At 42.6% G+C, this 16,513-nt stretch overlaps 1 protein-coding gene across 3 annotated transcripts in view; it reads right to left on the reverse strand.

Annotated features, from left to right (window-relative positions):
- Window positions 1-486: 486 nt before the first annotated feature.
- IKBKE (inhibitor of nuclear factor kappa B kinase subunit epsilon) overlaps window positions 487-16,513 on the reverse strand; it is a 31,703-nt gene continuing 15,676 nt past the window's right edge. For all 3 annotated transcript variants that reach the window (XM_051998504.1, XM_051998506.1, XM_051998505.1), the window contains exons 10-21: window positions 16,208-16,272; window positions 16,016-16,107; window positions 15,530-15,616; window positions 12,218-12,290; window positions 11,962-12,074; window positions 10,147-10,223; window positions 8,139-8,178; window positions 6,458-6,559; window positions 4,269-4,365; window positions 3,070-3,182; window positions 2,430-2,501; window positions 487-1,293 (exon numbers count right to left, since the gene is read on the reverse strand). In XM_051998504.1, coding sequence (XP_051854464.1) covers window positions 1,230-1,293; window positions 2,430-2,501; window positions 3,070-3,182; window positions 4,269-4,365; window positions 6,458-6,559; window positions 8,139-8,178; window positions 10,147-10,223; window positions 11,962-12,074; window positions 12,218-12,290; window positions 15,530-15,616; window positions 16,016-16,107; window positions 16,208-16,272 — 995 coding nt within the window. In that variant the 3' untranslated portion in view covers window positions 487-1,229. The remainder of the gene's footprint in view (window positions 1,294-2,429; window positions 2,502-3,069; window positions 3,183-4,268; window positions 4,366-6,457; window positions 6,560-8,138; window positions 8,179-10,146; window positions 10,224-11,961; window positions 12,075-12,217; window positions 12,291-15,529; window positions 15,617-16,015; window positions 16,108-16,207; window positions 16,273-16,513) is intronic.

The following is a 16,513-nucleotide window of genomic DNA, read 5'->3' on the forward strand; positions in this document are numbered from 1 at the left end:
TGGAAAGACTTACATGAACTGATGCTAAGTGAAACAAGTCAGAAACACAACTTACACAATAACAGCAAGAATGTATGATGATAGCTATGAAAGCCTTGGTTCTTCTCAGTGATTCAGGGATCCAAAATGATCCCAATAGACTTTGGACAGAAAGTCTGCATCCAGAAAAAGAACTAAGGAGAATGAATCAATATATGCTATATTCACTTCTTTTTTCAGTTTTTTTTATTCTCTCCTCTGGTTTTTCCTTTTTGCTCTGATTTTTCTCTCCTAACATGATTCATAAAGCAATGTATGTTAAAAATAAATAAATTCACTAAATATTATTTGTAGGAGCTCCACTCTCATTTCTCATTGCTTCCAGATCTGCCATCATTTCCCTCTCTCCACCTCTCCCCACCTTCCTTTTGGCTTATTAGAGACTCTCTCCATCCATTTCCAGGAAACTAAGGTCTTGCAATTAGGCACCAAACACAAAGAAACAAAAAAGTTAGCCATATTTTTATTTAGTGGGGTTGAGGTCCTTCGGATCCACTTTTCCATTGCTTTCAGACTCGTTTTTTGGGTTCCTGCTAGCTGGCAGGGCGATCTTGGTTGGTTGGTTTTTCCAGGCTTTTCTGAGCATCTCAGAAAGAAGTATATGGAACAGCCCAGATATTCAGTCCTCACTCTAGAGGAATGATTACATTTCCTCCTACAGTCTGACTCTACTGATCTGGATTTAGGCCAAAGACTAGCCAGGAAACTTTTCACCTGAACACATCAGGTTTAAGGAGAAATAGGACAGAACAGAATGATGTATTGCCTCTCATCAGATACGTTCAGAGGAAGGAAGGCAGCAGCTTAGGTCAGCATCCACAGAAAATCTCTAGGGGTTTCTTTCCCGCTTCCTGGGGTAGCAAACCTCTGAACCTGAAGGGGCCAGGAAGGGGTATCTTCCCAATCCCTATATGAGCTGAAGAGCACAAGGCAGGGCTACACATGGACCAAACCTTTATAACACAGAGGTCAGCCTTAAGCAGGACCTTCTCAGTACATGGAAATCCAGGGTGTTTCACAGATCTCTGGTACTGTAGGTCCTTAGTGTAATTGAAACCCATGGGAAAGACTAGTGAGAGGCAATTCTGACCCCTGATGCCAGAAGGGAATTAGGATGAGGTCAAATATGGGGCCCAGCCTTGCCCTGTGTCCAGTTCCCTGTGGTGTTGATGAGCTCAATTTCTTAAGGTTCAGGATTCCACCACATCACTCTCAGCTCTTAAAGACCCAGGGGCAGACGGGACTGTACTTAACCTGTAAACAAAAGGCATATTTTAGATTTTCTTGTATAGAAGACAAGATATTTCTGCTCCCCCAAAGTTTAGGGGAATAAGGAAAGAGGAGGAGCAAGGTCTGATCAGCCAGTCTGAACAAGCATTCATTAAGCTGTACTGTATGCAGGGCAAGGCAAAGGACAGTCCCTGATCTCAAGGAGTTCTCTGAAGGAGACCACAGGCAAAGGACTCTCTCTCTCTCTCTCTCTCTCTCTCTCTCTCTCTCTCTCTCTCTCTCTCTCTCTCTTTATATATATATATATATATATATATATATATATATATATATATATATATATATATATAGTAATCTCAGAGGGGAGGGGAGAAAATTGGGAAAGGCCTCATGTAGAAGGGGAAGTTTAAGCTGAGTCTTGAAGGGATTCGAGGAAGCAGACTTGACAAGGGAGAATTCCAAGTTAAGTGGCTTTCACATCAGAGGGAGAATTTGAATCCAGGACTTCCTGACCCTAAGCAAAGTACTCTAGCCACTAACATTATGCTGACTACTAATACAGAGCACATTATAAAGTGACAACCTCACACCACTGATTCACAGACCAGCAGACGGTCTCCCCCAAGAGCAAAGAATTTAATGGGAATTGCCTGTGTCATGACAGTCTGAAGAAAGACTGAGGCAAGACCTGATATATATTCTAAAAATTCAAGTATAATAATAATAATAGCTAGCATTTATATAGCAACTACTATGTGCCAGGCACTGTGCTAAATCAACTCTTTACAAATATTATCTCATTTGATTCTCAAAATAATCCTAGGACAAAGGTGCTATTAATAACCCTCATTTACAATTTAGAAAATTAGTAAAAAAAAAAAAAAATTTAAGTGACTTGACCAAGGTTATACACCTAGCAATGGCTGAGGTTAGTTGGAATTCAAGTGCTTCAAATTACCCTCACAGTTCTGATGTGACTTTGGGATAGTTTCCCAGTTTAAATAGGAAGGTCAATAATTCATCAGGCTTACCAAGATAACCTGAAAATAGCCCAAACTGATACCTGACTGCTGGGGAATTCTGAGATGTATTTGTTTTCTAGACCAGGTAGGAATGGTCACTCACTCCAAAAGAAAGGCGATTTATCTTTATGATCTTACCTCTCAATGATCTGATTATTGTGTTGGAGATCAAAGGCTAGTAACTTCATTTCCTCTCGGAGCTCTTGAATGCTGTTTGAGGAACCAACAAGAGAGATTTAACATTCATTCCAGGATTGATACCAACCAACTCCACAACCAGGAAGACAAGTTGGAAGGATCTATCTCTCTACAATATTGCTCCATTTTCTATGAAGCTCCTTCCATGTTCCCAAAGGATCATGGGATTTAGATCATAGGATTATAGAGTTAGAGCTGAATCTAAGATCATTAGGTCCAACCCCCTAATTTTATAGGCAAGGAAAATGAAGTTCAGTTGAGGTCCAGGGTCACATAGATGGCAAATGTCTAGAGTGGGATCTGAAGTCAGGTCTACTTCAAGTCCAATGCTGTCAGCTTTTGAGAAATTTCCTATACCCAGACTTAATCTAAGGTAGGACAATGGTTTTCATTCCCCTGCTCTACCTTCCAAATCTTTTTTTTTTTGGCGGGGAGGGAGAAGTTGGGGGGGAATAGGTGATTGGGATTAAGTGACTTGGCTAGGATCACACCGTTAGGAAGCATCTGAGGCTAGAATTGAATTCAGGCCCTACTGATTCCAGGCCCACTGAGCCACTAGTTGGCCCCCTCTCAAACTTACTGAAGAACCAGGTCCTTTGGTACGGGTCTGGAATAAGCAGCAAAAGGAGGAGAAGAATCCTGAGCTGCTTTCATTCTGCCCTGCCAAAGCCGACGAGATAACCGATCCAGTGCCTGAAAGGAAAAAAAAATTTGCTCGGGTCCCTAGCTTACCAAGTGATTTCTATACTCAGCTGCCCATTACAGTAAGCAACTTCAAAAGGTCATCTTGTCCAGTGTCATGCCTGGAAAGATGAGCATCCACCCTATTTTAAAAGCTTCAAGTATCTAGTCATCAGATTTTGAAAAGTCCTCCTTCTCCCTAACCTATATGCCTCTTGCTACAACATATACAATCTGCTGGGAAAGCCAGGTGAAGATAGTCTATATCATCCAGGTCAAGAAAATCACAGCCTCTCAATTAACTAGAGTATGTGTAGGAATGTTTGGGGATATATACCAGTGTCTGCTGGAATGAAGGAAGGAAGGAAACAAGAGTTAATTAAGCACCAATTGTGGGCCAAGCACTGTGCTAAATGCTTTATAAATATTACTTCATTTGATTTCATAACAGCTCTGGAAGGTAGGTGCCGAGGAAACTGAGGCAGACAGAGATGAATTGACTTGACCAGAATCTTACTGTAATTAAAGTCTGAATTAAATTGGGGTCTTCCTGTCTCTAAGCCCAGCAGTCTAACTACCTCTGTTGGACAGTGGAGTGAAAAATCTCTTAACTTAAGGAATATGTCATTTTTTTGGATCTCAGATGGCTCATCACAGTTGTCCTTATTTTGGTTTCATCAATGTGAGCACACCCAAAACCAAGCAGTCAGGGAGGGGTGGAAGGCCTTGTACCCCCTTCCTTGTACATAATGAAAGAATGGAGATTACTCATCTGAGGTAGGATCCACCTGGATAAGTGAAGCCACAAGGCATTTGTTTGGGAGAGTGATGTGGCATCGGTCCCACACGGTCCCACCCAGGGATGTCACAGCATTACAAAAGCAGCCCCAGGAAGTCATTCCTCCCCACCCCCAGCTCAGGTACCATTCAGAAGACATGTGAAGCAGCATCCCTTCCCTGGCTTAGGTTGGGAGAATGTCCTTCCTAAACTAAACTTGTCTGGTCTGAGTGAAAGGCAGTTCTGCCCCAAGGCAGGAAGATGGACCCAATGACCCCAAGAGTCACTGCCCATCAAGTGTAAATTGAAGGGCACCTCACCTTGCTGAGTTGCCCCTGGGCTTCTTGTGCTTCTTTCTGACAAGTGGCTACTGAGCTGCTGACCAGATAGAGATGTTTCCTTGTCTCATGCACTGTCCTAGAGAAGAGGGATCAAATAAGATTTAGTTATGGGCTGGATGCTTTCTAGTTCAGCCATCCTTCCCACTTTGTACTGCTTCATGGCCAAAAGGATGCCCAGGGGAGAAGGGGTGATCATTCCACATCTGTCCCAATAACTCCATATGGGGCTCCCTGGGGGACTAGCTTCTTTTAATTAGCCATTTACATTCTTCAGTGCCTTTGCCCCTCCAGATGTGCACTCCACTCACACAGACCCCGGTGTGATAATGATGATGAATTCTGACTGATATTAGACTCTGGTCTCATAATCATCATATGGTAGAAATCCCATTATGACAGAGATGTCGAGGGAAAGGGATCCTATTTGTCTCATGAGCTTTCCTTTTATCAGGGAGAACCACAATGTGAATGATGAATTCAGAATCTAGGCTGTCAACCTCAGTTCAGACACTCTGGGATGGAGACTCGGGGTGTGTGCCTACTATTTAAGCAGATTTTCCTCTTTCCAAAATGTCCAAAGCTTTGATCTTACTTTTCCCACCAAGCAAGACTTGAGTAGACCTATAGTTCTTTTCTGATTTGTGCCACCTCATTACTATGTGTGTATGTGTATATATATATATATATTTGGTATATATACTATGTATAGATATATTGTACATATATGTGTGCATATAAAAAAATAATGTATCTCTATTGCATATGTGTGTGTCTACATGAATGTGTATAAACATGCATGTGTATATATGTGTCTGTTTTGCATCTGTTTCTGTATGTACATGTGTGTGCATCTACTGCACATGTGTCTACATATGTATATGTGTTTCTTTGTGTGTATAGTCCTCCTTATAAGAATGCAAATTGCACTCAGGAGGAGTTTAATTCATTTTTTTTCTCTGGTCCTCATTTTGTGTCCCCCTCCAATTATTTTCTATGTGTATATGTCATCTCCTCTGTAATTTGTAAGTTTTTTCTGCTCTCAGTGCCAGCATGCTACCTGGCACACAGAGGTGCTTAATTAATGCTTTTTTATTAGTTGATACACATAGAAAGAGTTCGGGGAATGAGGGGAAGGTTTTGAAAGTGATTGTTGTGGTAGAGACCAAATTCTAGAAAAGTTAGCATAACGTAAATGTTTGCTTAAGAGCAGATAATAGTTTGTATATTTTGTATCCCAAGTGTGTTATTGTTATTCTTGCTGTTCAATCCTGGCTGACTCTCTCTGACCCCCTTTGAGGTTTTCTGGCAGAGATATTTGAATGGTTGCCATTTCCTTCTCCTATTCATTTTACAGATGAGGAAACTGAGGCAAATGGGATTAAGTGACTTGCCTAAGGTCACACAGTTAGTAAGTGTCTGAGGCTAGATTTAAACTCATGAAGAGGAAGCTTCCAGATTCCAAGGTTGGTGCTGTATCCAGGCTTAACATAGGATTGATGAGTTGTTGGATTTTCCCAGGATTGCCCAACAAGGCAGGAGTAAGAAGTTCTGCCTCTCAGCCCAGGGCTCTCTCTCCTCCAGATCATGTTTACTTTTCACTCCAACTAACTACTTGTGCAACCTTGTATAAAACACTTTAATCTCTCTGGACCTCTGTTTTCTCATCTGTAAAATGCAAGTTTTACTATATGGTCTCTGAGGTCCCTGCCAGCTCCATATCCTATTGATTTGTGTTGATTCTTTAATGGGACCATCTCCCATTGTGCTCAGCTGAGGCTGAAATGATTCCTGGGTTAAAGAAAAAGAGAAGGGAGGTCGGAGTGTAAAGGTATTGGACAGACATCCAAAGCCTCTCCAGAGTTGAGAGCTAGGAAAAAACCACACCTCATTCTCTGACTCCCTTGGTACCCCCTTTATCAGGAGGCCATTAATCCTTGTGCCTAAAGGATTCTGGGCCTTGGCTTGAGTGGGAGATTTCCACTCAAGTCCTCCCTAAAAAAAAAAAATCCTTAATGAAGGTTTAATTGTGGGCAGTGGGGGAAGGGGAAAGAGTGGAGAAGATAGGATGGTATCTGGTGACTTGGAATGATTTATTCCAGATGTTGGAGCATTGTGATAAGGAAGGGATGCTTCAGGAGAGAGGAAGGAACCCTGGGCTTGCCCATTACCTCATCCTCTTGCTGTGGGTGAGGAGAGCTGCCTGATACTTCTGTGCACAATCCTCTTGGAAAACCAGAAGGAGTCTTTTAGCTAAATGTCCAAAGTTCACCCTAAAAAACAAAACATGGAAAATAATTTAGAAGTTATCACCAAAAAGAAAGACAGCCTCTACCCTAAATCCCAGAATCACTAGGTACATCATATTATAGTGATGATAGTGAAAATAATGATAGTAACATAATAAATAAAACTGTCAAAATACATTTATCTAAATCTTTGTCTCTAAATGGGTACTGCATTCAAAAGGAAGAAAAAAAAAAGGCTGAAAGTCCAAATGGAGAAGGTGAGTTAAGCCCATACATCTACTTTCATAAATGGCACCAAAAAACAACAAAAGAATTTCTAAATAATTTCCTGGGGGGCAACTAGGTGGCCCTGTGGATAGAGATAAGGGCCTGGAATCAAGAATATTTATCTTTCCAAGTTCGGGTTCAGCCTCAGACACTTACTAGCTGTGTGAACTTGGGCAAATCACTTCACCCTTTTTGCCTCAGTTTCCTCATCTGTAAAATGAGCTGGAAAAGGAAATGCAAACCATTCCATTATCTTTGCCAAGAAAACCTCAAATGGGGTTACAAAAAATTGGATATGACTGAACAAGAATAAAAGCAATTTCCTCACAATGTTCATGAAAAGTGGGTAAGATAAGTATTACTACCCCCATTTAACAGATGGGGAAACTGAGTTTCACTCACAGAGGTTAAATAGTCCATGGTCACACAACTAGCTGGTGTTAAAACCAGGTCTCCTGACTATAAATTTCAATCCTACTATGCCAGGTTTCCTAGAAGAAGTGAGTGGACCAGAACAGGATTTTATGGAAGGAAAGACTGCAAAGGGCAAGGAGGAAGAATAGGAATAGTGAGCTGGAGATTGAGTTCCCTAGCTCCATGATTTTAAGCAAATCTCTGGACCTTCCTCCTGATGAAGGTATCATCTAACCATTGGCCATGGGAGGCAGTCAAGGCTTTGTGTAGGTGTGCCAGACTTAAAGCAATAAAAGTTATCACCCACAACCACCACTAGGATAGGAATTCCAGTAAAAAGAATATTGGACTGGGAGTAAGGAGGCTTGGGTCTGCCATTAACTGATTGTGTGACCTTGAATAAATCACTTCCCTGCTTTGGGTCTCTCTCTCATCATCTATAAAATATAGGAGTCTGACTAAATGAGCTTATCCACCAGCTCTAAACTTCTGAGTTGGTAAGAATGTCAGTTCATCTCTCAGCCTCAGTTTACTCATCTGCAAAAAGGTGATAATTCCAATTGGACTCCATACTTCAAAGGATTATTATGTGGGTCAAATGAGATCATGAATATAAAGTGCTTAATGTTTTGCGAAGTGCCATATAAATGTTTGCCATTATTACTACCATTAAAAAGTCTCATGTTATACCATAGTGGCTAGCAGTTTCCCAGGCACTTTGCTTAGCCCTAGACAATGTACCATTATCCAGATCAGTTTGTCCAAGATTTAGGAAGACTGACATTGAGGTCCCATATCACCTTGAGGGGGCATCAAATGGTCAAGCAAGGAAGTGGCGAGAATGGGGCATGTGTACATCCCTAATATTGCGCTCTTGGCTCTCCTCCCAGCCTCCTGGTGCACACATAATCACATTACTCACTTATCCAGCTTGTGGATCTGTTCCTCGTTGTATCCCAACCCTAAACAAATAAGAGCAAAAGGGGGAATCAGAGTCAGTTTCCATCAGAGTAACTGTCCAGTGAGCCCTGGGGCTAAGGCAAAGCGTGTTTATTTAATAGGAACTCAGGAGTTTAATAAAATAGCATAGGTACCATAATAATCATTTCAGTCTGAAACAGCTGAATAATTAATTCATGTATCAACAAGCATGTAGTAAGCATCTACAATGGCACTATGACAGATTCTAGGGGTAGCAAAACATAAACTGAAATTGTCCCTGTTCTCAAAGAGCTTGTCTTTATTTATTATTTATTTTTCTTGACTCTTAAAAATAATTTGTCCAGAATTCATCTGCCACCCCTGGGAAGTCATCTGATCATTCTTCTAGGAAATGTTGCCCTCTACTGGTCTTCTAGGAGAATATGACTCCACTTTAACAGGACTCAGCAGCTTATAGTGCTGTCTTTCTTTGGAACTTCCCCACCACCTCCCTTTTGGTTTCTCCCCAACCTCCCACTTCCCTGTCCAGTGTCCCACGCCCTCAGGATAATCTCCAATATGCACAAGATGAAAGAGGGCTAAATTTGGAGACACAGGGATTAGATTCAGAGCTAACAGAAGGGGCAGGAAAAATTCATTAAGCACCTACTACATTCCAAACATTGTAAAGGTAGAGTCCAACCCCTTTATTTTACAGATGAGGAAACTGAGGCCCTGAGAATTTCAGTGACTTGCCCAGGCTCACCCAGACAGTGTTGATGACAGGTTTAAACTCAGTTTATCTGACTCCGCGTGCAAATAGATGTAATAGCTAGAGTGGACTGGGTTCAAATCCTGACTCTCTCACTCGCTACATTTATGATCTCAGGCTAGTAACTTTAATTTCCTTAATTTTAAAATAAGGAAGATGGCCTAGATGATTTTAAAAAGTCCTTTCTCTCTTTAAATCTATGATCCTACATTGTAAAAAAGAGTCTTGGGCTTAGATTTCATAACAACAAGATCTATTTCAAAGTGGGATAGGCTCCACATAAGGTGGTAAATTCCCTATCACTACAGGTATTCAAACCCAGACTGGATGATCATTTGTTGAAAATAAAGTCAATGACCTCGTTTTAGGTGGGATTTGGATTAGTTAACCTCTAAGATCATTTTTAGCTTTGAGATTCAATAATTTTGATTCTGAAAATCAAACTTCTACAAAACAATATTTCATCAATATCCAAGAAAGGTGCTCTGGAGAGGTCTGGCCTAAGTATCCGAAGGGATTTTAGGTAAGTGAGTAGATAGGATAAACTTCTGGGAGAGTTAAATTTTAATACACATGCTTCTTCACAGAATGCCAGAGTTGAAAGGGATCCTAGAGAGCTAACCAGGGCTAGCACCACATTCCAGTTTGAAAACAAAGCCAAATCTAGTGTGCTCTCTATTCTACCACACTGCCCTTTCCACTCCCACAATGCAGATATAAGGACTAAACCACCTTTAGCACTTTTTTTTTTGCTGCACCCCAGTGTTACCTTCCTTTCAGCTGGCCAGACTAACCTACTTGTAATGATAATTGGCTTGTATATAAGCCCTTCAGCATCCTCTGAACACGTTACTTCCCATCTTGCTGGCCCTTGCCCATACTGCCATTTCTCTCTAATTGCCCTTCTTCTATCTATTCTTTTATCTATCTTTCGAGGTCAACTCTTCCACAAAGTTTTCACTGATCTTCAGCCCTTGCTTATCTCTCTCTTCTCTTACACTCACAGCCCCTTGGGACTATATCAGTCATTTTATACTTATGCCTGAGCAACAAGATCACAGTAGGTTGTACCACCTCCATCCTTGAGCTCCTCCTAACTAGATTGTGAGCTCCATGAAAACAAAAGCTTCTAATGGTTCTCTGCTACCTTTTAATGTACTGGGCATGGAAGAGCCCCACTAACTAAATGAATGCAGGAAACTCAGAAGGTCACTTGTCCCATTGCTCAGCTGCTCACCTGGTCTCATCCTGGCTTTCTTGAATTGTTTGTAGATGACATTCATCTTGTCCAGGCAGCATTGAATGCACTGGGTGCTGCAGATCAAGAAAAAGGTCCCAATGGGCAAGTCAAACGTAAGAGAGAATCAATAGCATGAAAAGGAGATTGTCTGTCTTAGGGGTTAGAGGAAACCCTCCCCACCACAGCTTTTCCAAAATACACAGTCAAGAAGGAGATGTTACCATGCGCTGTCCCCTTACGAGCCTTTCCTGATATCCTCTGTCTCTCCCTTCTCATTCTCCCTAGCAAAGGTATAACTGTACCAGTTATCATACAGAGGAGACCAAACAGTGGTTACCTCTTCTCTGCCTCCCCCAAATGTCATATACTCTAAATAGAGCATAAGGCCTTTAAGATCACCAGACTCAAAGAGGAAACATTCAGGCACTAAGGCATATGAGATACCAGGAGTGGTGGGAATTGGTGGAGGAAAGGGAGTAGCAGGGCTTTCTTAATTTGTCTTCTCATCTTTTGTCAGGTCCCCTTTGTGTGATCTTCTCCCACCAGAATGTAACTACACACACACACACACACACACACACACACACACACACACACGTATGCATATGTATATATGTGACTATACACACATGCATATATATATAAATTGCTTCTTTCTCAATATAGGAAGGGGGAAGAGAGGAACAAGGAAAATAATTTGGAAACCAAAAATTTTAAGAAGTGAACTTTTAAATTTTCTTACATATATGGGAAAAAACCAAAATATTAAAAAATTTTAAAAGAATGTAAACTAGAGGGCAGAGATTATCTTAGCTGTTTTTGTATCTTTGCTGCTCAACACAGTGCCTGATAGGTAGTACATAATTAAATAAATGCTCGACTTATTTATAGATCCATCTATCAATAAAATAAATCTTCACACAAAAGATAGATTGTATCTTAATAAATTCTGGGAGCCTCCTGGAGGCAGGATGAAGAGCAGGATTTATCAAGTTCCCTTTATAAAAGCCCTGAGTACTTCAAGATTTGAACTGATCTGCAGTTTCCCCAGTTTAACTAGAGACAATATTGTTTTTAAGATTCTCTAGGAGTCTCATTCTACCCTCTGAGTTGAGAGTCACCACCTTCCCTTCCCATCCTGTCCATAATTCCAAAGCTGGAACTATTGATGGGGTGCAGTTTTGGTTCTGTTAGGGATTGGATATTCTGATGCCAAAGAGGGATTTGTTAAGGATAGGGAGAAAACCTGTAAGAAGGTTTTCTTCCATCTCTTGTTTGGAGGAAGAAAAATAGCAAGGTTGCCGACCAGGAGGGAATTTTATCTATAACCCAGCCTTAATTCTTGCTATGATCCCATACCTTCTCCTTCTCCTCTCCCCTCTTCCCTCTCCCTCTGAGGAGGAGCTCAATTTGACTTAACCTGGGCTCTTCTCACTGAGGCTACTCACATTCCCTGGTTCCCCCAGCCCAGTGTCTATCTCCGTAGTCCCCAACATATTACTCAAGATAGTGGGACAAGACATCATACAGGAAAGAAAAAGAGAATGGGCCTCAAAAAACTTTGAGGACTTTTCAGATTTTCACAGTGTATTGAGCTTGGGTCAGAGAACCTGGATCAAAACCTGGCCTTGCACATTTTCATGTTTTCCCTGGGTGACTTTGGCTAAATGACTTAGTTTCTCTGTGTCTCAGTTTCCTCATTCTTAAAATGAGGGGGTTGGATTAGATGGTGGCTAAGGTCCCTTTCTACTATAGATCTATGAATTGTGACTCCTCCCGACCCAACCCTCAAAAAAGGAAAATCCCACAGACCTTCTGTCTTCATGTACCTGATCCCAGTTCTTCACCAGCTCAGAAGACAGGCTGGTTAGACTAGTTTGAGTCTCCACAATATTTTGGGAACATCTGGAAAGGATCTCATTAATCTAGGGAGCAGAAAAGAAAATGTTTGTGTAGTTTTCTTGCTCATTAGAGATGTCCACTCAGAAGTGATAGCGTGGATAAGTGGCCTTCTCCAAATCATTCCAAGGATTTGCCCTCATTCATCCCATAGCCCAGTTGCACTTACAGTCTGCAGCTTTGACTTCAGGTCTGCTGACTCCTTCAATTCTGGTATCTCTTCCCCAGTCATGGAGGTGAACCTGGAAACAAGAAAGACTATATTCTCCAGATATGTTTTGAATTCTGCCTCTCTGGGCCACAAGGGTGTGGAATTAATACTCATCTACCATTAGATAGGAGGTTTTGGGGCTGGTGTTCTGGAGTAAGGAGCAGGATTTAGAAATTCCTGATCAAGGGACTATTGATCATCTGAATTACTTCAACACGATTCATTCACTTGATGAAACCATAGGCTGCAATGTGCAGTTAATAGAGATGATGGGCTATGATCATTCACTCCTTTTACAAGCTCTAAAAGAGCCATTCCAATTTTGAAAAGAGTCAATCCTTATACGTCATTGCCCTGTTACCTAAACCCTAGAATTTAAGGTTAAGGGGACTTGATTGATCTCCTAAAGAACAGCAACCTCGCATCCCCACCCCCAGTCTCAGCTCATGCACATACACACACTGTGCTCAGATAAATTTAGGGTTTTAAATTTTGAATTTTAAATTAGATGTGAGCTGATGCAAGGAGGAGGAAAATAAGCACCAGCATTAGCATCCTAGCCTTCACTCTCTTGCTTCCCCCTTTTCCTCTCACAACCATAAAAGGCATGTAGAGAAAATAATGGAAAGCCTTTACTACTAGTGTGACCAAAGGCATGCCTTTTAGCCTTAGTTTTGTCATCTATAAATTGAGAACTGTTGTACAACCTCCCTCACAAGTGTGTTGCAAGGAAAAAGCTATAAGGCTTGGCAGGGAAAAAACAACCAACAATGCTATAAAAAGGGGAATGATTTAAAGTAAGTCTGGAAATCCATAGGGTTTAGTATAAGTTTCTCTCATCCCCAAGCAATTTAATGATAACTCAATAATGAGTTGGCAAAGTATAGTAGGTAGAACCAAAAAAAAAAAAATCCACTGAGTCAGGAGGCAAGGGAAGGTCTGAAAAAGAGGTCATGGGTCAAGGGGGTACAGGTTCAGCAAAGGGGGGGAGGTGTTCAGCAAAAAGAAAAGGGAGCAAGAAGGAAACCTCCCTATTGCCACCAAGATGAAAAGTTTAGTAGTCTTTCATAATCTAGCCCCTTCCAACTTTTCCAGTCTCAGACTCTGCCATCCAGTGATGGCCTCCTGTCTGCTCCTCACACAAGACCTTCCATCTCTCTACTTCCAGCATTTTCACTGGTTGTTCCTGGAAAACTCACCTTCCTTATCTCTATCTGGCTTCCATCAAAGTCCAGCTAATCCCCTTCTACAGAGACCCTTGGGAATCCCCCTTAATTTTAGTGCCTTCTCTCTGTTCATTATCCTTGATTCATTCTGTATACAGGTCTTCTGGTCATAATTGTTTGCATGTTGTTTTTCCCATTAGATTGTGAGTTCCTTGGGGACAGGGGCTATGTTCTGCCTTTTGTATGTGTATGTGTATGTGTGTGTGTGTGTGTGTGTGTGTGTGTGTGTGTGTGTAGTGATACACATATATATCAAAGGTGATATATATATAATATATAACATATATTATATAATAAATATATATAATATCTATAAAATATATAATGGTGATTTTATATATATATCAAAGGCATTTAGCATGGTGTCTGGTACATAGTGGGCACTTAATTAATATTTGCTGGCTTGACTTGAAACAGCCAGAGGGAAAGGTGGAGGGAGTTCAGCCAAGGAGATGGAAAACCTGGAAAACCACCATACACAGAAGCCTTTGTATACCATCACCTGTGTGTGCCTTGGGCATTGGTTTTCCCCAAAAGTCAAAGCCAGCTGACTAAATCATCTCAAATTTCACTCCTGGAATTGCTGGTGCTTTCAGACTCGGAGTAAAGCACAAAGGATTGAATATGTTCATAAGTGAATGGAATCATGTAATGCTTTGGAAGGGACTTTGCAAACCGAGTTGTCAATGCTTTTATTATACAAATGAGGAAACTAGTCCAGAATGGTTAAGTTGTTCAAGGTCACAGAAAATTAGCAGCATAAACTAAGTAGAGAATTTACAGCCTCAACTCCATTTGCCTCACAACAAACTGACTTCCTGATGAGGTTTAAATGCTCCTCAAAAAAGGGTGGCTCTGGAGTACAGGCCTTCCAGCTACAGTGACCTCATTTCTTCCAGGCCCTCCCTTTTTTCCTTCCCTTCTCCCCCATGTTAATGTTGATTCTGCCACAATCCCAAAAGAGAGAGATGTAGGGCAGCTGTGATTCAGCCCCCCTGCAAAGGAAACTCCCGACTCCTCCCTGGTGGAAAGGGAAAAGAGGGGAGATTTCTAGACATATCTGGCTTCTGTCTCATTTCTTGTCTCCAACTAACGGGAAAGGGCTGCTGACAGCCTGGGGGAGACTGACTTCCCAACTGGGACAGAGACTGAGGGCCAAAGATCAACTCTGGCAAAATGTAACTCCCCAATTCCCTTAGGGAAATGACATAGCAGCCTCCTATCTGAGAACTCCCAGAAACCTCTTGCTCAGTTCTTCTCTTCCCTTCCCTTCCCCTCACCCATCAGCTTTCCCCCTCCACTCTTCTCTGAGCAGTCTGAGATGAAGGCAAGAGCTGTAGGGTTAGGAGATCGTGGGCTATAGCATCAAGGAGGAAAGGGAAGGAGTCCTTAGACTAGTCAGAAGACCCCAGAGGAAGAAGAAGGAAGCTGCAGACCATCTTAAGGTATCTGGACTGAGTCATCTAGTTCAATTCTTATTTTCCATCTGAAGGACCTGAAGACTAAGGTGATTTGTTCAAGAATCAGAGATAAGGAAACTATGTCATCCAAGTTCAGAGCCAATGATCTTTCCACTATTCCACGTTACCATCTGGTGGGCTTGTGTATGTGTGAGTGTGGGTTTGGGGGAGTTGTTGCCTGGTGACTCCCAGACTCCCTCTCTTAGGCTTAGTGAAGCCTGAGCAATGTCAGCAAGTTCAAGTTCAAACTTCCTCTGGCCAGAAGACTTTTCTTGTGATATATAACAGTGAGGTAGGCAGAGCTGGGAATCTTGCCAGGAAGGGCAAGGGGCCCCACCTACCCCTTTCCCAGAAGCCTCGCTGGGTTCAGTCATCAAGAGGGAACTGGATTAAAGAAGGAGCCAGGCTTTCTAGTCATGGCCACCAAGGTTTACGCCCTTACTTAAAGTAGCAAGGAAACAGCTAAATCCTGGAGGACTGCTGGGAAGCTTAGGGCATGGATGCAGGGAGTAGTCAAAGAGACTCAAGGGCATCAGAATGAGGTTTCCGAGTTTTCTCCCATCCACCTTCGTTCAGATACCTACCCCTCAGTGCCCAGACTGGGGCTCAGGAACAAGAGAGCTGACTGAGTGGTCTCCAGGGTCCGCCCACATGTCGTCTTGAGGTCTTCCCTGTATGAGATCCAAGCCCCACCCCACCCCATCACTGGAGGTCAGAGGCTCCTCTATGTGCCAGGACCCCAAACTCAGGCCTCAAGTCTTGGGGAGCCTAGGAAGCCTGATTCTATGAGGGACATCGAGGGGATGGCTTGGGTTAGGGTGAGAGGAGCAGGACAGGGCTAAGGATCACAGAGAGGGGACAAGATGGGGTGCCGAGGAAGGAGGGTAGGGAGTAAAAACTCCCTAGTAATAAGGGAAGAGCTTGGGAGGGTCTGGGGTAAGTGCTCAGAGGAGGGGCAAGGGTTTGGTGGTCTAGCTTCTGTAACTCCTACCCAGCCAAGATGATGATCCCCTGTCCCATCTGGTCCCTTTCTCCCCTTCCCCAGCTCAGTCCCACCTCAAGGTACCTACACCACCCAATGCAGCCCCCGAAGCATCATTTCCTGACCGTCCAGCAGTGCCCTGGAGATTCGCAGCACTTGGTGCCCCACGCTCAGCACACCCTGTGACACAGACAGGTGGGCTCAGGGCCCACCCTCCCTCCCACCTTTTAGGGAGGTTCCCCTCCCCTCTGCCCAGAATACCGGTGGCCCTTGCTCTCACCTTAGCTGTGTTGTAATCAGCCTGCAGGTCCACCTTGGGCACAAACTTGGGAACATCCAGGGATGCTGGGGACAGATTAGGAGCCTGAGTATAGCCTCCAAGCAATTCCACTTTCTTACGTTCCTTTCAATTTTCAGCTCCAATTCACTTTTCTATCACACACACCCCTTTCCCCTGTCCCCTATTCGACAACCCTAATCCTTCTGGTCTGTCCTCATCTCAGTCTCCTGGGACCTTCACCTGTCCTTCCCAGCAGCCCCTTTCTTATTAATCTTGTCTTACATTTGTGTTCTGATAGTGACCTCT

Source organism: Antechinus flavipes, chromosome 4 (assembly GCF_016432865.1).
Source record: "Antechinus flavipes isolate AdamAnt ecotype Samford, QLD, Australia chromosome 4, AdamAnt_v2, whole genome shotgun sequence".
In the NCBI taxonomy this organism is placed as follows: domain Eukaryota; kingdom Metazoa; phylum Chordata; class Mammalia; order Dasyuromorphia; family Dasyuridae; genus Antechinus; species Antechinus flavipes.